At 38.5% G+C, this 25,865-nt stretch overlaps 1 protein-coding gene across 1 annotated transcript in view; it reads right to left on the bottom strand.

The window, feature by feature from the left end:
* cog5 (component of oligomeric golgi complex 5) overlaps positions 1 to 25,865 on the bottom strand; it is a 65,365-nt gene that overhangs the window by 8,122 nt on the left and 31,378 nt on the right. Inside the window, exons 7-15 of the mRNA XM_044342936.1 lie at positions 22,924 to 23,054; positions 17,643 to 17,802; positions 16,621 to 16,733; positions 16,390 to 16,467; positions 11,818 to 11,899; positions 7,666 to 7,870; positions 5,760 to 5,921; positions 2,525 to 2,624; positions 2,060 to 2,170 (exon numbers count right to left, since the gene is read on the bottom strand). Coding sequence (XP_044198871.1) covers positions 2,060 to 2,170; positions 2,525 to 2,624; positions 5,760 to 5,921; positions 7,666 to 7,870; positions 11,818 to 11,899; positions 16,390 to 16,467; positions 16,621 to 16,733; positions 17,643 to 17,802; positions 22,924 to 23,054 — 1,142 coding nt within the window. The remainder of the gene's footprint in view (positions 1 to 2,059; positions 2,171 to 2,524; positions 2,625 to 5,759; positions 5,922 to 7,665; positions 7,871 to 11,817; positions 11,900 to 16,389; positions 16,468 to 16,620; positions 16,734 to 17,642; positions 17,803 to 22,923; positions 23,055 to 25,865) is intronic.

The following is a 25,865-nucleotide window of genomic DNA, read 5'->3' as shown; positions in this document are numbered from 1 at the left end:
AAAAATGAAAAAAAGAGACTCCTGCACACTGTCTCGCTCACTGCTGGAATATTTATCAGTTTATCATGTTTCAGTCTGTTCACATATTCAGATATGCTGCAACTTTCAAATTTTTTGAGGAAACATCATTGTATAATTTGGTTGAATGGAAAGCATGTACATGGGTTTGAGTGGAGGGCCCCCCTTGCCTGAGATAAATAGTGCCTCTGCTAACATCAGAAGAAATTATTGTATTTTTATGAAATATAATAATACTTTTATTGAGGTTCATGGAAAACAAGCAGTGGCATTACATCACACAGTAAAGGCCACATATTTAATGAGTAAGGCAACAGTCTAGTAAGAGTTTAGTAACTGCACTGACCAAGAGATAGGTAGTAGTAGGATCTGTCTGATTCAGGTCAGCCGGTGGTTGATTGGGAGAAGTACATTTGCTTCGCAACAATTAATCAAAACCTCAATGTCCAGAAAAAAAAAAAAACTTCTAGTGGAGGTGAGGTAGCACTGCCACACTCCTGGTATTTAATTTCCTGTCATTTCCTGTGGGAAACACACTGATGTATAATGAAAAAAGGAGTGGACCAAATCTGGATCCCTGTGGAACACCATATGGAATGTAATGGGTATTTAACACATCCAATACATAGAAATAAACTTTCTCCCTATTAAATAGATAAGAAACCACTTGAGGGTCGTTCAGGAAATATAAACTAAATGTCTCAATCAGCGAGGGACCATGGTATAAAATGTGGCTCATAGATCGAGGAGGACCAAGATGTAAACATTACCTATAAGAGCACTGAGGTCATTCAGGACTTTTACCAGCACAGTTTCTGGTATTTATCCTGTATGTTATCACTAAGGAAAAATGTTCATGTACTGCTCTCTGAAGGCTAGATTTGAAACAGGTGTTAAGTCATTCAAGATAGTTAGAGGTCAAGATTGTTTATCTTAAGGAAGGTCTGAAATAGTATAAAATAACATTCAGCACAATATGCATCTGTATTTGTTTTCTTATCTACATTCCCTGTTTTACAACCTGTCTTTGTCCTTCCACCCTTTACCCCGCCCCAGAATAAATTTTCACTCTGTTTTCACACAGTAAAATTTTAAAGCCTTGAGGTTAAATATTTAATACAGGCGTAATCTGTTTTTTTATGCTATTAATCAGCTGGGCTGCTGTGCCAGGACACACCATACATCTTTAATGGAGGAAGCTGAGAGAACATACTGCACCCTGACTGCTTTTCCTTTTATCCCCCTTTAATTTCCTTCACTTCCTTTCACGTACGCATGTGTGTGTGTGTGTGTCTGTGTGTGTGTGTGTGCGAATGTAGACACCATTTTATGTGACATCTCTATGCATTAGAAAGGTAATACTCTGGTCACATACAGACACAGTTGGAGAACTACATGTGCGATAGTGTGTTCCAAGTTGGGGCCATCCCTGTCACACCTGTGGATGATCTTGAGAAAGAAAACTGGGGTTAACTAATCTACCAATGACTATACACTGGGAATAAATAAAAATACGGCAAAGGTGCCTCATCACTTGATGACAATGTTAAAAATCATTTTCATCTTGTATTCAATCCACCACTCTCTTCTGAGTTTTTCTCCTAAAAATGTGTGCATGCAGGCAATGTAGCTGAACACCCAGACACATGCACACTCCTCCCCTTAATGAAGCAAAGCTAATTAGGCAAGCAGATAATCTCCAACATATTCACTGTGCTTTCAAAATGTAGTCACTAATGTTCTGTTCTCTCTCCATGGACAAGACGTCTGTGAAGTAAGAACACAATTTTCTTCGTGTTTCTTAGGGATCATCAGTGTGCTCAGACATTTTTAAGTGAGTAAGCCATAAAAAAATGGACCTCAAATGTCTGTGGTGATGATCACACACTCAACCTATAAAAGTATATGATCAAGGATCTTTTATTAACACTGATATTAGCCACGTGTTCTTCCTTCTTCCCCGCCCCCAGTTTGTCTTGCGCTCTTCTCACGTCTACAAGCTCATCTTGTTTTTGCCTTTGTATGTATCATAGTCTCCTACCTTGGTGACAGCCTGCTGCAGACGGTAGAGGGAGTTGACCACAGAAACGTTCCTCCTCTGGCCTTCTGTTAATGGACCAATCACCTGACTGGCATCACCCTGAGTACACAACTACAGATAAAGGGAGATGGGATTGATTGAAAAGTAAAGCCAGACACGCAGGTAGGCAGGCAAGAGTCTACACAGGATACACGAATAGGAACAACTGCAATAAATATTTTTTCCATAATGTTGTAATTAAATAATTAAACTCTCAGTATTTCCATTCATCTGAATATTTCGTAACTGCTTTATTATGTTACAGATTTATGAGTTGATAAACCAATTACAAGGTGGAACAAACAGTGCCGTCATAGGTAGTTAACCTGACACATAGAGGGTTGGAAAGATACAGAGATGCAAATAGATGATTTTTCATTCAGAACTTGAGAACATCAATATAACCACACACTAGGCTGTACACACCAGCTGTTCAGACTTGACACAGAAGAGTTGGACGGTCTTGGCAGCATTCTTGGCCACAGCCAGAGAGAGGTTTGGATCCACTGATGCTACATTCAGTTCACTGCAAACAAGCAAACAAACCAACAAATAAATAAATAAGACAGATTTTACATTCCACTAAAATAACATAACCCGGCCTAATTATCAAATGCAAGCTGTATGTCAGTAGTTAAACCATAGCTTGGATGCATAGTGTTTTTAACCAATAATGAGTCACCTCGTATGTTTTTAAATATGTGTGTATCTGCAGGTTAGGGAGAGACTGATTTTTGGTGAGTATCCAATACTGATTAATGGGAATTTATATTACCATTAACCAAAATGTCAACTTATATGTATCAATTCACTAAATTGTTGTTTTCTGAGAGTTAAAAATGCTTCGTTCTTCTCTTAGTACTCATTTACTTTCAGTTTATTTTTATTTAATTTGTAAGAGAGAATGAGAAAGATGTTTGTTTTATAATAAAACGTTCTTGACAGCAATATGTATAATGTGAAGTTACTGAAAATGTCCCTGATAAAGCTTATTTCACTGTTATCCTTGCAGAAAGTTACTGTTTTAGAATGACATGCTGATACTAATGTATCTACTGATATCAGTTAGTAGTAAAACATGTGTTTTTGGTGTTTATTATAACCTTGGTTTGACATTTGTTAGTAGGTGTTGAACAGGGCTACAGAATTTTAATGTGAGTTAAAGTTAAACTCAGCCATGGTTGGCATTCTAACTGAGAACATGACTGTATCAATGAGGAAAGACAAAGCTGCAGCTGTGACTGAGCATCTGTCACTTCATACATATTATGAATAAGCACTAATAAATAATTACTGATGGTTTGGTTTTACATTACATTACATAAGTGTTTTTGCAGGCTCTCTAAACTGCCCCTAAGCCACCAAAAGCAGGAGAGCCTCTACGTTGTATGATTTTACATATAACTATTTAAATAGATACTACACTACACAGCCAGGCAACAGCTGTCTGTCTGATAACTATGACTTCATTTCAAACTGAAGTCATAGTTAGTGTTTATACCTGAAACACGTTCAGCTGAAAGAATTAGGTTCCTTTATGTCTATGAGTCTTAGAAAGTTTCATCCAAAGAAAAATCATATGAACCACAGTACGTAATTGGCCACATGCATTATTCAAGACAAGAAGAGGGGATAAAGCTTTTTTTTTGCAAGCAGAGGTGGCATTGTGATCTGCCAAAAAATGATGAAGAAGACAGAATTGTGTTGTTGTGGACCAACAAGTTTGTATCTTCTTTTGTCTGATTTTTGCCTGTTTTATCTCTCCCAGATTACAAACATTAACAAAGAGCTACTTTGTGCAAAGTTAGTTTTTTAGCTCCCAAAAATTTTATTTGACTGAAAAAGACATTTCTTCATCAGGTGAAGAGCACATGACAAAGAGTAATATCTATCTATCTATCTATCTATCTATCTATATATATGTATGTATGTATGTATCAGCCAGTAGCCATCAGAGGTGATAATTCTACTTTATGTTTATTATTGAGGTTGTAATGGGTGGTGGTGGAGTACTGTGTACTGGTGCATTATATTGAAAAGTGTTCCTAATGTTTTGCCCCCCTCATGTATATTAATGGAGTGGGTTCTCTACTAGGCTCTCATCATCTTCATTGTCAAAGGGAACATTGATCATCTTGGTGCCTCTTCAAAGGACTCTAGGTTGGCTTCATTCCCTTGAATCATGACCTTTCCTTTGGTGTAATATGTGATGGTAAACAGAGGGTCATCCTTGTCAAGGTGTTCATCTTTACAGATCTTTAATCTGCCTCCTGAGCTCACTGGATACGTATGCATAATTGCTGCACAGAGTACTTTTCCAGATGTAGATGGAATCAGTGAAGAATATGAGGTTGTTCTTCTTCCTTCCTTCTTTTTGTTGGGCGTAGTCAGTGAAGAGGATCTCTGGGTTTTCATGCAGTGTCTTCTCCTTGTGTTTCTCACTGGCTGTTCCACTCTTACATTTAACAGGGTATCCAATCTCCCTGTTCTCTGCTCTGAGAGCTGTGATGTGCTTAGCTGCCTGCTGACTGGTTTCCATGGCGAACACTTGTTTCCTCCCAGGGGGACCTAGACTAACTATTTACTTTGCTAGCTTTTGTAGCCTACCATCACTGGCAAAAACTTAACTATGTACAGTTCACCAGATATATTCATGTTACCAACAAAGATCCTTTAATTTTCCTTCTTGTCTTCTTAAAATAATTCTTTTGTTAGCTTCTTTGGTGCGGTTTCTCCTGTGGCATGTTGGTAACAGTGGCAGGTAGCAGTTAGCAGTTGACAGCTAGCTAGCTGTTTTGATTTAAAAAATAAATCCAAAGATGATATTTTCTGTTTTTTCTGATCAATGCTGTTAACTCTTCTTTAGAGTCCTTTCTGAAGATTATTTGAAGGTTATATTGCAAAATGTCCCACTTTTTTTTAGGTCCAAGTCTGAGATGTATTCAAGAGCTCATTTTTGGTGCAGCTACTCTTATGGAATGTCTTTCTTTCTTTCTTATAAATATACATTTTACAACAAATAATTTAACAATTATAAAGACATTTTTGGATATATTTTGAGGGAACTGTGGCGGTACTTTGTGATTCTTTCAGGCACTGATAATGTATTTGATCTTGATTATGTATCAAGTCCTAACATAAATTGTACATATAATGACATCAGAATAACTGATGTAACTAATGTGGTGCCAGAATCCAGAATGGTCACACTACATATGGTCCTGGATTTCTATCTTCAGAAGTTGCATTACAGCAATGCCGGTAATTAAAAAAGTAATCTAATTTATACATCTTCAAGCGATCAGTGGCAGCACTGAGCACAGTGCTACTGAAACAGCACACCAAATCTTTGATTTTACCTAGTTTGTATCGAATTTAATGGACTTCTCTCAGTCAGAATAAATCGTGTTTTTTGTTGTTTTACACATATCTGACATCATGTTTTTCTATTTTAAAAGTCACTAAAAAGATGACTACCACCTAGTGAGTGTTTTAAACATTCTTTCTGTAACAATTTCTATAAATGCCTCCGCGACTGTCCGTTGGGCTCAATAAAAGGCCTTTAAACATCTTGACACACTCACAGCGACAACCAAGAAGTGGCAGAGGCAGTGTAGAATGATTTTGTCACTGAGAGGCAGCCAAACTGGCATGTACTTGCCTGCTTATGGTCTTGATGATACTGTCCAGCTCGTCGTTGGAGGGCGGGTTGCGGCCCCCCATGGGAAACACCAGGTTGATGGGATCAAACAGGCGAGAGAGGGATTTGGAGAGGTATGCTGCTTCGTACGGTTGCAGAGAGTCCTTTAGAGCCTTTTCCGGGCTGCGCACACACACAAAGAAATAGCCACAAAAAACATACAGATCATTTTTTGTAGTGTGGATCTCATGGTTGAACAGGTAAAAAAACATGTTTTCCTTTCACTCTGCCACAACAGGCAGCAGGATCAGATCATAGTGTCACTTAACTGTAAGGTAGCCTTTAAAATTTCAAATATATCAAGTTATTTTGATACCCACAATCTATTCACTGCCTTACATTCACATAAAACATCCTCTAATTGACTTAAATATCTGTGCTGACATTTACTAATGGAGAACTTAAATGGAAGCAAAATGCCACTGTGTCTTATCCTATTACTATTCAATGCAGGCATGCTGCTAGAGCTGTGCGTGCGTGTGTGTGCGTGCGTGCGTTCACTGTAATCATCATCATTTCTCATGGCTGTTAATCACTGTGATAGAGAACAAGAAATAGAAGGAGAAAATATTTAAACAGTACAATGTGTAGTTATGAGCTAACATGCTTCAACAAAACTAGCAGGTACATTTTCATTAGTGTTTGATGAGGCTGAAATGTGTGTGTCTGACAATCTGCATGAACACATTTTTACATGTGAGTGTGGTTTTTCTTTCAGCTTTGTTTATCACTTTTAATCAGCAGGTTGATTGATTGGTGTGTACTAAAACTCACTGTGTGTTATCTAATGTGTGTGTTCTGTCATGTCTCCCTCTTCATCTACCTTATCCATCATTCCTTTGTTCCTAGTCTCTCTCAGTGATGTGTAACTACACATCACTTTTGAATTATATTAAGATTCTGTTTAGCCTAGTGTGAATTTTAAATATTGTTTTAGAAGTTTTATGAATGTGTGCCGATATGACCATGAGCAAGAGACAGTGTTTAGTGTAGATAGGTCTTGACTGGACAATAACTGATCTGCTGAATAAGTTGCAGTTACAGATCCAGTGTATAAGATCAGTGCATTTCTATCTACAAGTTGTTAATGTGTCTAAAACAAGTCAGCCAGTAGTCATTATGGAATAAATTAGTGTTACAAAATGCCATGCAAATTACAATGAAATATTATGAAACCTGTTTCTGAAATCATTCTGTCACATTACTAATATAATTATTACTGGATTGTTGGTCTGACATTTGAATTCATCTACCTGAGATGTGGAAAATTATGATGGGCACTGTTTATTAAATTCTGACAATTTATAGACAATGACTCGATTAACTGATAATGAAAATGATTGGTAGTTGCAGTCCTCAGCAGCATATTTGTAACTGATGGTGCAATGATAACAATGATTTGTAATGTTACAACACTTGACAATAAGAATGTAATTCTATTATTACATGTGTGCATGTTGTACTTTGATGTCTGAAAGCATTCAGTTAATTTCTATTATTTTGTGAGTGTGTTCCAACTATTAGCATACACTAAAACTAAGGGACTAGCTGTTATCTCCATGCACTATACTGGCAGTTAGTTACAACTACTGTATTTGAACTCACTGGAAATGATGTGTGGTGTGTTTGCCAACAGAAACTGTATGTAATCTGTGACCTAAGAACTACCATCTCAAATCACCTCAAATCCTATCAAAAATTACTGCAACTAACAATTATTTTCATTATCGATTCATATGTCAATTATTTTTTAATAATTTATTGTTTATTTTGTTTCTAAAATGTCAGAAAATAGTAAAAAAATGCATGAAAAAATAGCGAAAAAACAAGGTTTTCAGAGCTCAGACTCTTGATTGTGTCTGCTCACTTGTAGTCTTGTTTGCCATGTGTGAAGAGGTCCTGACTGTCTGTCTCAGTGGCGGTAATGTCCAGAGAGGCGTCCATCCCTCCGCTGCTTGTCAGAGCCCCCTGCAGGCTGGCGCTGTACTGCTGCAGGCGTCGCCACAGCTCGTTATACAGCCGCAACAGCTTAGGATACTCTCCTTCAAACGCTTGCTTCAGGAAGGACGAGGCTAGAGAGAAAAGAGGCAGAAGCAGTAAAGAGTAAGCAGAGTCAAAGAGAAAAATCTTCGGTAAAGCTTTAAATTATTTTTTTAATCACAGATTTATGAACAGGGCATTGTATACAGCCTGTAGACAATTCTTTGAAACAGTTTGATAAACAGGGCTTCTATATACTGTACATTGAAGGAATGGAATAGTCATGACGTCTACCTCTTATGGAAATAAATCATAACGTATTTTACAAAAGTCCTGGGTAAACTTACTACATTAGAACAGATGGTCTGTACTAAACAAGACTTCACTGCAACAGTCTGCGAATGAAAAATTTGGGGAAATATGTTTATATACTCTCTTCCAGAGTGAGATGAGAAGATTGATATCAATCCCATGTCTGTGAACTTCACACAGTCACTGCACCAACGACAAGCACTGCAACAAGAAATAGTTCCAGTTCATGACTCGCCCCTAAAACTACTAATGCTCATATTTACATTTCAGTTTGCATACAGATTAAAGAGATAGCTCCTGAATGTAAATGTTGTATTATTCCAGTACATCTCTAATTAGCAGCCGAAGAATACACAGTGTTAACAAATAATATCAAACAGACAATACAGAAAATACAAACTTTATTATGGTATTGTAGTTTTTCTTTCTTTCTATATGTTTCTCCTTTTTTATATCTGATTCTATTTTTAGGGAATGTTCTGGTTTCTGTAACTGTAATCCACAGTTTCTTCCTTCTACCAAATGTTTCTTATTGTTTATAATATTTTTCTAACCTATAAACAATCACTGTTTCCTTATATGATCAGAGGCATTTATTTTAATAGTTAAGGGTTTAACACAGGAATGACAAAAGAAGCTACAGGAGAAAGACAGACAGTCAGAGAGGGAATAATGACTTTATTAAATTCAAATGCAACAGCTTGGGAAGATAGGAAGAGGTAGAGAGAGGAAAAGGGTGACAAGTAAAGCTTTGATACAAGAAGACGACTCAGAAAGCAGAGAGAGGATTTGTGTTAACATAAAAGGAAGATACAAGCTTGATGTTGGATGCAGAAGCTTCACAGTGTGTCCATTATACATAAGAACACCTCCCTTACATCAAAGAGCCACAGACAAATGTCATCTCTAAAGTCATTTTTGTTGACGTCACGACATAGGAATTATAAATGATATGATTAATGAAACCTTTCATTTTCTTGTCAGTTAACACAGTCGGAGAGAAATCTTTAAAACATCTTTTTTTTTTGTCATCAAATCCTCAGTACTTCCTGACTTCACACAGGGCCGTCGGTTGCTACTGAAGACGTCAATCTTTAAAAACGGCTCAAAAATACATGGTTTCAATTTTTAAAAAGGTTCAGTAATTCCCTATGACAGCTGATCACTGTTTTTAGCAAATGTTACTCAAACAGGAGGAAAAAGTGCAATTTTTGGGGTACTATTTTTAGCGGCAGATTAATCCATGTCTACTCTAATGAGTATTTCGAGCAGCAGGATGGTGTTTGTGTGTGATTGAGTCAAAATAAACTACATTGTGTGTTCATTACCATGAACCACTGTCACCCAGTGCAACAGTGTTGCTCACTGATGTATATTTAATAGTTTTTGGACAACAATGTTAAAAGATACATCAGGCTTTGATACACACACACAATACTTGTTAGCAGATCAACTCATTGTTGGTTTGCACATGAGATTTGTCTGCACATGACAAAGACTGAAAGGGGAAGAGAGAGAGAGAGAACATGAGGAAAAGGGAAACCTAAGACAATCAGTTATATAGAGGCTTACACAAACGTGCTTCTATATTACTCACATTAACAAACACACCTCCCTTCCTTATTTATATTTGTTCCAGAATATCTTCACTACACAGCTTGCATACACACACACAAACACACACACACACACACACACACACACACACACACACACACACACACACACACACACAGCAGGATAGAAACTGCAGGTTTTTCAGTAAAGTGCGAGTTTGAAGCCAAGTATGTTAGCAAGCAGCCAAATCCGCCTCTCCTGTTCTCACTTTGTTATTCCCTGTAATCAGACAACTCTCTACTGAAACGCCTCCATCTGATCTGTGAGTGTGTGTGTGTGTGTGTGTGTGTGTGAGTAAGTGAGTGAGTGAGTGAGTGATTGAGTGAGTGAATGAGATTTTATTGTTAGCATAATTAAGTCTCTTTTCTCCATGTCCATCCCTTACAAAGATTCTCTAATACACCAACTGTTTTTTTTGTATTTATTTCTTTTATTTTTTAGAGGGGAGGGCAATTTATCTGTGGCTTTATTTGATAACTGACTGTAGTGAGACATTGGTGAGATGGAGGAACAAGAGAAGGATGATTAGGGTGGAGAAACAACAATCAGTGCCCATTTAGAACGAGTTCTAAATTGTTCAATTCCTGAGAACCACTTTGCTCCAAAATGATCAATTTCCTCTTATTGATACCAGCGTGCTGCAATCACTGACTCAACATTGGGATGCACAGCCTCTTTTCTTGTTGTGCTTAAGCACCAGCGAAAAAAGGGCAAATGCACTCATTTTAAGAAAAGGTGGCAAAACCACCAACATGTCTCGACAATATTTGGTAATGCATGTTATTAAATTAGAAGAAAAGGGTGTATGTATCCCTCCGAGCCAGCACAGGAGCATCTATGAGCTAACATTAGAGCCACACAGGCAGTCCTACCAGATATTTTCATTTCTTGAGTAGGAAGACATGAATGTTCTCTTCCATTAAGTCTTTTTTGGATAATGTTAATCAGACATGGGCTGCAACTATTAGTTCCCATTGACAACAAATATATTTTATACAATATCATTTCTGTTGTTTCCTGTATATGTTTAAAAGTCTGTTCTTTTGAATAAGAGAGTTTAAATCATGTTCACCATCTTAGTTTAGCATTTTAGCATGCTAAAATTTGCTAATTAGCACTAAATGGAAAGTACAGCTGAGGCTGAAGGGAATGCCATACATTTTGCAAGAATTTAGTCATAAACCAACATATTTGATAAATCAACATTTTGACCTGATGATGCTGCTAGAGGAAAAGTCAGAGGATCAGCAAAGTTTTTAGGATACATCCTCTGGAAACCATGAAAGTCTGTACAAAATGTTGTGCCAATCCATCCGGTAGATGTTGAGATACTGCACAGGATGACACACACATGTCTACACCGAAAGCATTTCAGCCGCGTTTTTCAGTCATCCATGTCACATGCGTCTGATGGAATAGTATGCTTCTTTGTTAATCGCTACAGCTCTCTACACAGCCTGCATAACAGCAACCGGAAGCGTATTTTTAAGCTTCGAGTCTATTTTCCTCTATTTTACGAGAGATTCATCCTCTGGGAACCATGAATGTCTATATAAAATTTCAGGGCAATCCAGCATGGCTAGCATTAGCATGGCTAATAGCAACAGCCCAACTGACAGCGTGCTTAGTTTATATTCCAGATGTATTTGACAGGCTAAATGACTTGAATGTTGCTTTGTACATGTACTTTTCATGTACAGGTGGAGTCAACGAATACCATTCATTTCTATCCTTTACTTTTTTTTCGTCTTAATGCAGTTGCAAGCATGGACATACTACAGACTAAGGTTGTACCAGCCCAACACTGATGAAGCTGCTCAGTGCTCCGATGACTCCATGAACAACAGGCCGTTTATTACTTGCAGCACCACTGATTTCCTGCTGTTAACTGAGCTCTTGTTACAGTCTGATGATTATGGCTCACAAAAAGAAGCCTCCCACTAGTTGTTTGTGCTGGTGGCGATGCAGCAGTTATCAGTTGTAGACATCTCTGAGAGAAACCTTAAATTCTTCTTTCCCCTGAATAAGCAGCTTTAACTGTATCCTGGTTGTCTTCTTAAACTGATAGTTGCAGGGGAGAATATAGGGGGAAAAAAAGGTACAAACTTACCTTCAGTTGCTCTGTGAAACTCCTCACTAAGTGTGTTGGTTACATCAGTCCAGAAGGTGTAGAGGATATCAGGCTGACCATCCTGTAAAATGGTAAACAGAAAAACAGTCACAGATTAGCTAATTCTGAGTTTAGACAGAATACTTCTTTTCAACTGGTTTTTGATTGTAAGGTCGTTCTCTAATGGTCTGAAGGTCAATGTCAAGGTCACTAACTGAAACAGTTTGTACCTGGAGAGCTTCTTCTTAAAGTTTCCTATCAAAGTGTCAAAGGGACTTGACAGACCATGACCCCACATGTGTGAGACGCCTGACTTGAACAGTGCAAATTTTTTCACATTGCATATTCTACATTTAGTCTAAGGACTGTCGTTGGACTTGAGACAGTCCTGAAACTCCAGAACAATATGAACATCTGAATGCACAACAAAGATATGTGCGAGAAAACAGTTAAGATAGACAGACAAAGGAAAATCATTCTCCTGCACAAAAACATTACTTTCTACACCACCATCTAGTATGTGAAAATAATTTCGTTTTTAACACGATTAAATTAAGATTCTGCTGAAATGTGTCTCTGAATGACAGCTTCATCCCAAAGTAATAAAGCAATGATATTTTTTATTTCGACAATAATAAAGAAAATAGAACAAGAAAAAGAGTGAAAAACTAGCATTCAGCTACTTTCAGCCCAACCTTGAGGTGTACTCATGTGTGAAATAACAATAAAATAAAAAAAATTATAATCTTGCATGATAATAGACAATAAAATCCTCACAGTGATCATTTAAAATACAGTTATTACTATGGTCTGCATATACCTAAACCATATGCATGAACATCAGACAGACAAAACATGAGGCTTATGAAAAACTGGCCAGTGTAATGTCTAAGAAAGAAGAAAAAAAAAATCACAAAGTGCTGTCAGATAGGCACAGAAACCAACACACACACACACACACACACACACACACACACACACACACACACACACACACACACACACACACACACACACACACACACACACACACACACACACACACACACACACACACACACACACACACACACACACAGCCTGACTAAGGAAAGTGCTTTAATTATTTAATGGGATTGGACATGTGAGTCTGTGTATTCTCCCCTAATCCTCCATTAGAAAAGGCTGCTGCAGGTCTGCTGCCCAGCTGTCTGACCTCTCCTCCTCACATCCTCACTTCCTCCACTTACAGTGAAATGATTCAGTTTTTCTTTCTCTGCACCGGTGTGAAACAGAACGGAAAGGTAACGAGAGAATAACACTGAACAAAACAGCAATAGAGCCGAAACTATCAGTCAATCAATTAAACGATTGACAGAAAACTAATTGATAAAAATATGACATTTGAAGAGAAAACAGAGAAGAAAGAGGGATGTACAATAACATCTTCAAATAGTATCATGGTATTACAATGTGTTTTTGTGATATTTTTATGATATTTATGACAATACGAAAAAAACAAACCACAGCAGAGCCAGCAGTGCGTAACCATAATATAAATGCGTCATCACCTCACAATATTATCACAATATGACGATATGATCACATTAAAATTTATACCAGCATTACCATGAACGATACAATCCTAGTGAACAGCACTTTTCACATTTTCTAAAGTTGCTAATTTTTAATGAAAAAACAAAACAAAAACAGATAAAGAAGGGAAGGAAAAATAGGAATAATAAGTCTCACAAAAACATGTAATTTTCATTTAACATTAAATTTTGCTTTTGTCTTAAAAAAAAAGGCACCGATTTCTACAGGTGGGTCCTCGTTGTGTTTTGTCTCTTATGCAAGCACGTGAGGACACATAGGCACGTGGATGAGTATGCAGGCGATGCAACACATTTCTGGTGACAGTGTCACACTTTCCTTCAGCTGGTGGTGGTAATGCTTCAAGAAACAAAGCTATGTGCTAACAATAGCGGGGATGAAGACAACTGCAAGCTGACAAACATAGACGTTAACAATACAGGATTTAAGACATTAAAAAAAAACCCTGCTTTGCAACGTTTTATGGAGGAAGGAAATGCACTGCATACTTCGTTAGACCTCACAAATTCACACAATACTGAATTTAACCTTTTGCCCTTTCCCGATATGGAATTCCATAACATTGCTGGCTTCGGCTATCTATTTAAGTGATGCTTTGTGCAGCAGTGAGATAAAAATGTTTTGACAAGCCGGAGGAAGACAGTTTTTTTTTTTTTATTTATTCACAGTTCACAAGGGACGCTCACCACCGCTCCTCACAGAGAATTCACGGACACATTTTCGCATAAATCTCATCATTTAATGCTATTAGAGAACAAATTCTGATGCCTGTTTCATAAAGTCTGACGTGCACAAGCATTAAATACAGAATATACGTTAAGTTGCTTCTCTCTTTGAATGCCTGTTTGCTCACATACTGCATGAGGAGCGTTTTGCTGGATATTCACTTATTCATCCATGAAGCACAGGTCAACTGTAGAGAGGATGCATAGAGCCCTGCTGGGGATCTCCAGCAGTGATCAGACATGTTGGGGTTTACAAGACAGAGATACAGAGATATAAGCAGGAGCCTGATGAAACAAAGGTCTAAAAACCCACAGTTACATCTGAAAATCAACTGTAACACTGACAGGGAACCAGAGTAATATAGTCTTGTCTCTTGGAACATGTTAATAGCAGGCAGCAGCACTCTGCACTCGCAGGAGAGAAAAAGACCTGTCAGACGTCCATCCTGTCGAACTGCAGAGGCTTTTCACTGACTTTCGTGGCAGAGGAGTTTGTTTTTCTCTCTGCTTAGAATGAGTGGGTGGTTAATTGCTATCACACGAAGAAACCATGATTGAGGGGAGGAGACAACAAGTGATCCCAGACCTTAGAGAGAAACAAGACTAGGTCAAAACCTAAGTATATGGCTGGACTGTGTATGCAACGCTAGAGGGCTTCTAATTTGAAACAACTCATACAGGAAGTGGCAACACCAATGGTTACCAATGGTGTACCTTCATCACCCAGTCAACCAATGGTGTAACTTTATCACTCAGTCAGTCATTCACAGACTGCCATGTTTAGAGGGGCTGGCCCACTGCAGTCCAGCCAAAAAAGTGCAAGAGAATGTACTAACCTGTTTAACTATGCTCAAAAAAGCCTTGTTCATGTGTGAAACAGCTGTTTCTCAGTTTGAAGTTTTGTACATTTAAGCTCCACTACACTCCCAATGATATACAAAATATTATTGAGTTAAAGCTCATTTGTCACCATTCACATCTCAAGTGTCTATCTGCTTCTCTTGTCCCTTTTTGTGATCTGCATAGATTCGACAAAAGAAATCAAAAGAAATGGAAAAAAAAAAGCTTGTACCACCTTACCCTCATGAAAAGTACACTGAATATGTTTTAATTCAACAACTCTAAGAAGTAACTGCTAACAGTAGAACTATGTGACTCATTTTTCTGTGGACACATGGTCCTCACGTCCGTGACACTGAAGAGTGATAGTGCAGCTGTACTGCTGAGGAGCCTTGCATTTAGACATGTCATTAGGTCTCCAACTCACACCTCCATCTCTGGGTAATTGGTGAGAGCTTTGTTTCCATAGTAACAGTCTCCCACTCTGATATGTACAACTAGGTTTCTGTGGAGGTAAGAGAGTGAGACGCTGATGATGGTCATGATGATGTGTTAATGACTGTCATGATTACTATTGATATTACTACTACTACTTAAGCGACCGGGGCCCCGAGGGGCCGGGAGCCTGCTGTTTTTGCCAGTTTTCTTTCTTGCCTTCTACTTTCTTTCTTGCTTTCTCTTCAGAATAAAACTGCCTTCCCATTAACAAAAACATACATGTTGCACAGTAGTTCATTCAAAATAAAGACTAAACATAGAATTTTTATTTCTTTGTTCTTTTCTTATCAAACGTAATATATTAAAATATACTTTATAAATATCATCATCATTTTCTTGATTTTAATTTAAAAATACAGTTTAAAAACAAATGAAGAAAAAAACTAATCATTAAGAATCACTTTGTCGATACCTCAGTGTCTCCAGCCTTCAGGAGCATATAGTGTATAGTAAGCACTAGTTTTGTTTAGGATATGTATACCCTATAGTACAACACTTCTGTCCTGGAAAAATCAGAACACATTAAATGTGTGTGAATATTTGTGATGACCCCTTGTGTCAATCTTTGTTTAGCCTTGTGATTTACCTGTCTGCTTTGTCTCTGCAGGTGCTCGTTAGGGCAACTGGTGACACCTGTTAATGGTTGCCAGGTTATTAAAGTCCTGCTGCTTGCAGCTTTCTGCTCCTCCCTACAGGCACCCATTTTGGTTTGGGTTATGTTGACTTAAGTCTCTTTTTCTGCAGCTTAAAACATGCACATACATCTTTCATTCATGCTCACCTTACATCACTGACATCCACACATGCTTTGTTAAATATTTAGTTAAGTCTTTAATTTGTTCGATTTGATTTAATAAACTATCTCTTATCAAAATCTCTCTACTCTCTCCGACTGTGAGTAGTGCTACCTACTCACCTTGATGATCTCATCGATGAAGCACACATGAGTGACAGGGTCCCTCTTCTTCACCAGGACCTTCTGCAGATGCTGCACCTGGAGGAACATGCAAAAAAAAAAATTGTATTCCTAATTTATCAGGCATGGATGATGTGGAGCTGCTGACCGCCTCATTTTTTGTTTTTAATGTCTTATTCAACACATGTATAGTCGGTTAAAAGGTCTCATGTCAGATAGTTAGCTTCGTACCTGTTTGCATGCAGCACATATCTGGTCCATCAGTTTCTCCAGGTTTGTCCACAGAGCAGCACGGAAAGCTGCGGTGTTCCCTGGTGTTGGCAGCACTGCTCTGCCGGGGGCACCTGGGGTAGAGAAATTCAGCAAGTTTCAAGTTTTTGTCTGATTTTTCAATTCATCCCATTTGAAACCAATAACATTATCCCGTTATTGTCCTCCTAAAATAGCTGATTTAAGATTTATAACATTTATGATTCTTCAAATATAAAGTTTCATTTATAAAAAAAGGGCTCAGTAATTTCTTTAAACAGCTGGTCACTGTAGTTTTTAACAAAAGTTACTAAAACAGAGGAAATAGTGCATCTATTGGTGACTATTTTCAGCAGTGGATGAATCCACATTTGGTGCTCTAGTGAGTATTTCTGGCAGCAGGACAGTGTGTGTGTGTAGGATTGAGAATAAACTTCAGTGTGTGTGTGTTCATAGTTATAAAGGATCATGTCATCCAGTGCAACAGTGTGACTCACTGATGTGTTTTTAATAGTTTTTGGACAACAATGGAGCTCTATGGTAGAGAGGAATACGATATATCACACACACACACACACTACTTCTCAGTAGATCAATTCATTGTTGGTTGTTGACAATAAGAAATTGTGTTTTTAAAAAGACAATGACACATATATTCTTTCGCTGAGTTCACACTGTATTAAGTGTACATAATCCTTTAAAACGCAGCAGTAGAAAATAGAAAGTAGAAAATACGGTGTGTATTAATTAGAACAATGATGTGGCCTCTACATCAGAGCCATGAAAATAACACATGCCCTCCAGCCAGACTATTCTCTGTGGCCATGGTATAATAATCTATTTTGGATCAAGCCAACTAACGAACTAGGTCAAATTATCAAATGCCATTGTCTTTCATCCTTTAGAAACGAGGACAATGTACAGTGACATTGTGTGTATGTGTGCGTATGCAAAACTGCTCATTGAAAGTAGGAGCACATAACCGCGTCCTCGTTGGTTCTTACCTCTGGGGTTGGCCGGCTGTGTTAGACCTTTAATGTCCAGGGCACTGGTGATGTTGTCCTGTATGGTGGTGCGGTAACCCCCCACTACAGAGCTGATTGTTTCTCTCAGACTGCCCAGGTTGTAGAAGACCTGCAGGGCCGTGCCAACCTGAGTTGGATTCTGAGACACAAAAAGGAGAGAGGAAGCCAGAGGGAGAGAGAGAGAGAGAAGTGAAGTTGGCAGTTGTCCATGGTGCTGTTTTTTAACAGAATGAAATCAACTTAATGGGTCTGGTAGTTTCACACACAAACACTTACTTTGTCAGCGAGCACAAAGGTGACAGCAGCAGCTAAAAATATACCTTACACTGATTTAATGAGAGAGAGCTGTGAATATGTAGCAAGGCAAGAAAAGAAAAAGGGAGAGGAGAGGAGAGGAGATTGTATGATTTTTTTTTTTTTTTGGAGCCAGCAGACAGTTGCATTGGCTTCAACACTAAGATGTAAAACTAAGACTTCAGCTGTTGCAGCGTGTGTTGAGATGGTCGTTTTTCCTCAAAAAGAAACAGGATGGTGTGGGAATCACAGAGCAACAGAGAAGAATTATGCATCGCACTACTGTATTGCATCACTCAAAAGTACACTGTTTACTGATATCTAAAAATAACAACAATGGTAATGTAAATGTATCATCTGAACTGACATAAGCAACATTAGCAGCCGTGTTGGCATTTTTTTTCTGTGATCTTGCTTTCTTGCATTAAACTGGATAAAAATCTATTTTTGACAAGAAAAGTTATATTCTTGAAATAATGGGTTAATTACACCATTATCTCAAGAGAATGGATATTAGCGAGACATTTTTTTCCATGCCAGCATGCACACATACTGTGGTCTTGGTTAGTGCAGCATCTGATTTGAGCTGATAACATCAGATCCCTTAATTGACCATCAGCACATTAAAGTGTGCACTAATATGGTGTTTGCTTCTTCCTCATTTAACACTCCAGGGTGCAACCTTACAGAGGGATACATTTCAGACAGTGATCCTGCTGGTATTGTAAATGTCACTATATGATGAATGAGAGATGCAGATTATTTTATAGATTGTATGTTCTTTAGTCAGGAGCTTTGATTTCTTGATCCGAGACATTAAGAGAGAAAAACTGACAATTGAATTACGCATACCACATAACCGCAACATCCTTCTCTCTACCCATGTTTCTGTCTCTCTACACTTTTAACTGTCAAATAAGGGCAACAAATGCCATAAGTGATGTTAAAAAAGGGTTTGATTTACTATGTCAAAATTAAAAGATGGTAATTCAAAATTCTGCCATTGTTAATTTTTAAACTATTTAGTGGTTTTTCCTGGCAGGAATGGGCTTTCATATTATTTATTATAAATAGGTTTGTGCCTACAATGGATTATATTCACTCAGGCAAGATAAACCTATCACACACCTGACCAGAGGGTCACACCACTAACAGGACTGTCACTCTGTGTTAGATTTTCAAAGTGGAAAAACATGGCTGCTGTACCGAATACATTCAAATTTTTAAAAGCTGTACACCATCATTTGTTTGAATGGATTTCAGTCAATAGATTGTGAAGCAAATTGTGCTTATATTTAGGCCCCTAATGTCCACTTTAAATAGTTGCTCATTTAAAGGAAGTTTTTCAGAAGCAGCAGGTCACATCATCATCTGAGCACCCCCCAGAGTTCCTGATTGGTGCAGCTTTAAGCCACTGAGGAGAGGAGTAGAGGAGGAGTTTTTGTACGTGGGTCAGTTGAGCTCCCACTCAACAGATGGGCTACAGGGTCTCTGCTGGCACAATCAGAGCGCTGAGGTGAAACTAGCTCCCACACAGCCCAGGCAGCATGTCCAACTGCTTACATAACATTCACAATAAACAACTCCCAGGGCTGATATACGAAGCTGTCGCTGTGTGTGTATACAGTACATATGTACATGTGTGTGTGTGTGTATAGAGCCCCATATGTCCACACACATAACGCAGCGACATGAAGTCGTTAGCCAAGGCTACTTCAACAGTAGTCAGGATAAAAATACCTCTACTGAGGGTGAAATACACAGGGTAGAGAGGAGTGTGTATGTGTGTGTCTGTCTAATTTTAAAAACAGCTTATTGTCTAGACGTAGGAGTAAAAACCAGTCACCAAGACTTTTGAGGAGCCTACAGAGTCACGGTGTCCTGCTACTTCACACTCTGTCAACTGCTTCTGATGCACCTGTTTAGCCTCCCTTTGCCTTCACACACACAAAAACACATCCAGGTTATACTGTGCTGTTTTCTTACTTGGCGTTGATGTTGTTACATCAATTAACTCAACATTTCCTGCGCAGATGTTTCATTATAAAGCCCACCAGCAGCGTACTTCTTCCATTTGTTGTTAGGTTTCTAAGGTGAAACTGCATGAGTGCAGCATGTGTGAATGTTGGAACAATATTGGGGTGACTTACTCAAGTAACATTATCATTTCATCAAGTTCATGTTTGATGTATGTTTCTCATGAGTTTCTGTTGTGCAAATGAACATTTTTTTTCCCCCAACTGCCAGGGTTGACTTCTTTATATTTTTCCTGATTTTAGCTCTTTTATAATGTACATAATTGCAGGATTCTGCCTCTTCTGTGAAGCAGAGTGGTAATGAATATTTTTTTAAAGATTCACTTTATCTGTTTGTGATACCTCCATCCCCTTGAAAAGTAACACCAGCACGATGTCATAAAAAATCATCCCCGCTGAGGTAAATACCACCCCTTCCACATGTCAGAAGAAAAAAAAAAATCCAGAAGTTTATTTTGTTTCCCTTTTCATCTGTCTGATGAAAGATTTTCAAAATCCTTCTTTAATCCTTTCCTGCCCCTTTACAAACTGTTTCCATTTCTGTCTTTGCTTCTCTCTCCTCAGGGATTCGTGTTCTCCTCCTGGAGAGGACACATGCTCTGTGTGCTGTCTTTGTGAAAGCTACAGTAGGTCTGATGAATCCCTCGAGAGCTCTGTGTGCTCTCTTTGTGAAAGCTACTGTAGGTCTGACAGCGACATGGCAGATGTGGTCACCCTGCAGAACTGACTGGGTGGCACAAGCAAAAAGACTGACCATTTAGGCTAGATATTGAACGATATAAGGAAATATGTCTTAAAAGAGCTTTGAGAAAAAGATAAATGTCATTTTAGGTGGAAAATATGGTATGTCCCAAGACTGTAGGTCCAGTGGTAAAGCAAGTCACCCATTAATTCAGTGGCTGGTGGTTCAATACTCAGCTCCTCCTGTCCACATATCTACAGTTATGTGATCGCTGTACTAACTAGCAGTTACTGCTACGAAAAACAAGGACCTGCATGAAAAACATAAAATACATAACTCAAGTTTTGTGGGCCTCAAGGAGAATTGTGCTAGAATCAACAGTAAGGGAAATCAAATCAAGAAAATATCAAAGGATCCAGAAATGACATCTGAAAACCTGATAAGCAACATCAATTTCAGGATAGTCCACAAACCTCACTGTGAACACTTTTACTATTTTCTCTATTTTTTCAACATTTTCTGAAGAGGGAAGACATTTAAATGAAAAAAAAAGTGCTCAAACACCATGAGGAGAGGTGTAATTAGAAAATGTGAGACATCCTGTGATGGTAAAACCCAGAAGGTCGTGTCATGTCGCTCTTTGGTTGTAGAGAGACTGAGTGTTGCACGCTACCACTAGCCTGATCAGCATTTCATCATCTCTCCACACCGGCTCAAGGAGAAACAAAGCAGAACATGGCTGTTCCATGAGCAACACAAGGTGAAATACAGCAAGAACACACTTCTGGACACTGGCAACATGTCATCATGGACACTGAACAGACTGTCACACACACACACACGCAACAACACACTTTCTTTAATGGGACACTGTCCCCTGGAGAACAAGGCTTTCTGGGGCAGATGAAGGTTAGCAGAGCTCACATGTGCTCCCTCTCTCACATATATTTCATAGGACGACACATATGCAAAGTGCTCATCTCTCTTCTGCTGTTGTCCTTCTGTTTTACTCAGGACCAAAAAAAATGTTTTCTTAATAAATCCCTTTCTTTTTGAAAATCTAAATAAACAAAAAAAATGAAGACCTAGGAAGAAATGAAAGACTCAGGGGCATCTGTGATGTCACATGACTTTGATATTCACCACAGTTTGGGAAAAAAAATGGAAAACAAAAATCACAATAGCAACAATATGACTAACCTTAAAACCTTAAACCTTAAAATCTTTTTTTAGAATTATTATTATTTATTATTCCAAGAGTATAAATGCACTAAGACTGTTGGGGTGCTTTCATTTCTGTGACCCATTTACTCTCTTGAAGAGAGCAGAGTCAATATGCAATGTTAACACCCAGGGGACAGAAATAGCAGCTGGGTGGAATGACAGCACTGCTTGTGGGATTTGCTTGGCTAGTGCTTTTACATGAAGGCGTTCACTCTTATTAATATTCAGTAGTCCTCAAAGTCGGCCAAAAGTATAAGAAGTATATACTGTATCTGACTTAATTACTTCTTTGGGTTTTTTTTGTTGTTGTTGTTTTGTCTTTTTTTTCAGTAAGATACAGAAAACTGAACTGTACATGCACAGTAAATACCCAAAAGAATTTTAGGGATGAATCAAGCAGTCTATAAAGTCTGATATGTCAGAGCCAGCAAGAGTCACTACTACAGGAACAAGAACCCTTGCTAGCTTCCCAACTATGAAGACAGCCAATTGTGTTTGTTTAAAGACACGACTAAGCTAGAGGTACCTCCACCAGGAATCAAACCTTGGGTCTTTGCAGTGGTGGGCAAGAATCTTTGCCTGTGCACCACTCAAGGGTTTATTATTATTAGTTTTATTCTTATTTAGTCTCATATATTTAATGTCCTAGAGTACTACAATCAATTCTCAAATAAAAAGTCAGTATTCAAATAATGGCAGAGTCTAAATTAATAGTTGGGGGCTTGTCCAGCACCAACAAATAGAGGCCACTGGCTAATAAAGACTGGTTAAAAAACCCCAGAGGGATCATGTTATTGATATTTACCAAGACAACAAGAAACATGGAGGAATAGTTGAGTTTGCATTAACAGCAAACATCAGTAAATTAAAACAGAAGTGGATCAGCATACAGTTGTGGTAAATGAAGACCCAGGTTGTGTTCGAGAAGTTGAAGATTTGACTCTGATGCTTCACTGATATTTCACTCATTCCTGAAAAGGTTTGCTTGGTCAACATTAAAGCTGCGGAGTGTGTGTGTGTATACCTGGATCTCCATGCCCTGCTCCAGTAGCCTCTTGGCCTGGTTCTCCACCTCCAGCCTGGCTCTGCTGATCAGCAGCAAGTCATTCTCAATCACCTCGATGCCACTCAGATCCACACCTTGAGACAGATAGTCTGGAGCATACGCCAACAAACATAAACACAAACAGACAAAAAGAAAAAGAAAACAACAAATAATTAAATTTAAACATTTTCAGCTTCTTTTGCATTTTCATCTACGTTTACCAAGACTCAAATTACCACAGACATGTCATATGCATGCATTTCTAGTTCCACTGCATTAAAATAGAGGCTCTGCTCTTTCCCTATTGCCATGGTGAATCACAGTACTGGTGATCAATATACGATGGCTTCTTTTCATTCACCATGCATGGGCTTAACTCAAAGTCAACATACTCATGGCCTTTATTCCACTGTATAAAAGGTAGGGACACAGAGTGGAGGGGGAGAGTTGCTCTGCCAATAAGCCGGCTATGGAGGTAGTCACAGAGCCAGATCGGTGTCTGTGTAAAACGGACAGCTGGCACAGTGGGACAAGGAGCTGACACTGTTGTGTTACACGTCACACCTCTGAATCCGGAACACTGGCATGCGATGTAAAAGCACACACTGGGGCAGCATTATGCCAGTTTTGTTTGGTTCAGTGGAAAAAGCAAAGGCGGCTTAGTGACGGATCTTCTTTACAACTATAATGCAGGACCTCTGTATAAAAGAGCCTTTGTATTGGAATGAATCATATTGATAGTGCTTCCAATGTCCAGTGTTTCTCCATTAACATGCATAATGGAAACATTTCAGATACAATACCGCCACTAAGTATTGTCTCACAAATTGCAAGAGAGTGTCTCAACATTTGGACATCTATACCTTTTTGTAGTTGTGTTGGTTGTGTAACACACTGGATTGGAGATAAAACAGTTAAAGTTCAGACTTTCAGTTTCAACTTGAGTGTTCACATCTGCTTTGGGTGAACGGAGTAGTTGATATGTCTTTTAAGGAACCCCAGTACTCTTTACCTTAGGTAGAAGGACACTGGGGGAGTTAGTCATATTCAAATGCTCAAACCAAGAGTTTGCAATGACCTTTCCCCAACACAACAATGGCCTAGTCAGACTGAAACTTCATCAACACATCTCCTTTGTGTTTGAATTATCACGTCTGTTATTTATTTTGCATCCTGTTGACAGAAAAGATGACAGCGGGACTAGTCAGCTTGACAGATTTGTCAGCAACACTTGTTTCAAAGAAGCACATAGCACTTCTGACTGCGTGTTAAACACTTCATTTCTGCTTTTGCCTCTACATCGTTTGTCCACCCACCAGCTTTGTAAAGTCTGATCATGCATTAGAGGAAGAAATATTGACTCGCCTTGCACCTGATTTCTGTTTTGTGCTGATATGAAATTGAAATTGATGTAACCTTGTCGATATGTGATATTTCACCCAGCAGGGCATGAGTGCCTCGAGCAAACACTTGAGCTTTGCCATCATGATTCTAACAGCAATGACAGTGAAACTACTCCCAAGATTTCTGTTGCTCTTGTTCATTTTAAGACATTTTCATTACACCTGTGATGTGATTTACAAATAAGGAAAAGGGCTTAAGTAACCAGAGTGCAAGGGTCTTTTTATAGAAAGCATGGTGAGGAAAGGCGAACATCAAGTGTCTCATCTCTAAAGAGTCTTGAGGCGGTGACTCTGCAGTCTTGACTTGTGTGGGAAGTTCATTCAGCCAGGAAGGAAGGGAGAAGCAGGGCCAGGCAGAGAGATGAGCAGGCTGGAAGAGGGAAATAGAGTCAAGATGTAATGGGAGAACGCAGACAACAGACTGATTTGTGTGACTAAACCACGGCCTGCTGGTGCAGCCTCCTCCTGGCAAATTTATACATTGGATTCGGAAGTGAGTATGTATAGCAGGAGCCAATGAAGGGAGCACATAAGCAGTGTGAAATAGAGGATTTCAGAATAATAATATATTGAGGATTTTTATGGTTTTTATTGTCTCCAATTCCGATTCTACTTTTCTAAACTGGTCTTAATGCATCCTGAATCAGATTAATTACATATAATTTGATATTATTTGAGCATCAAAAGAAAAATAACCATCAGCAGAAGTTGGCTGGAATCTATTGTCCTAAATGATAAATGATTCTTTTAGGGAAAAGGTAAAACAAAGAAAAACAAATTTTCTCTATCTTGCTATGTTGAATATTTGCAGTGTCAGTGTTTTTAATTCATTTGGACAAGCTAGCATGAGCTGATTATAGGCTATTATGACTACAAGTGCAGACATCAAGAATGCTACATTCTTATAAAAGTCTGCAGCAAATGTTGGACAGATTTCTTCCTTTACATAACAATTTTCTGGGGTTGTAGTTACATTTCAGTGTATCACTACTGTATTTTGTGACAGTGGCCATAATTATGAGCACTAGCTCTGGTCCAGTAGTGTAGACAGAAGCGCAATAAGTCCAGCACTAGCTGTCAGGAATTGATAAGCAGGATTGAGTGTTTTTTTAACAGATCCTGGGTTCTTGAAAATTGATGGCACAATTTTGGAGCTGGAACACTTAATCGAGAAAATAATGGGAAGATTAATTGATGAACATAATCTAATAGCTCTAATAGAAAGGGGCAAGACCTAATCATTGTTTTTATGGGGATAAAGGCGCAGTCTCTTCTTGAAAGCATTTATAGTGTTTGCACTTGTTTCTACACATGAAAAGTAATGGAAATAATTGTGTGAAGAATGAAAAAAAGAGCTAAAATTAAAGTCCTGTCTACTTTCTTTCCTCCACACACTGGTCTGTCACTGCATCAAGTGGGTATGATTGTTCGATTGTTGGTTTCAGAGAGTTACAGAAGTTGTCAGGGGCAGCCAGAGGGGGTTTCAGACAATATCGACCATTCGACAAGCAGTTCCAC

The sequence above is a fragment of the Thunnus albacares genome, chromosome 23 (genome assembly GCF_914725855.1).
Source record: "Thunnus albacares chromosome 23, fThuAlb1.1, whole genome shotgun sequence".
NCBI classification, from domain to species: Eukaryota; Metazoa; Chordata; class Actinopteri; order Scombriformes; family Scombridae; genus Thunnus; species Thunnus albacares.
This window is presented reverse-complemented; position numbering and strand designations above follow the sequence as displayed.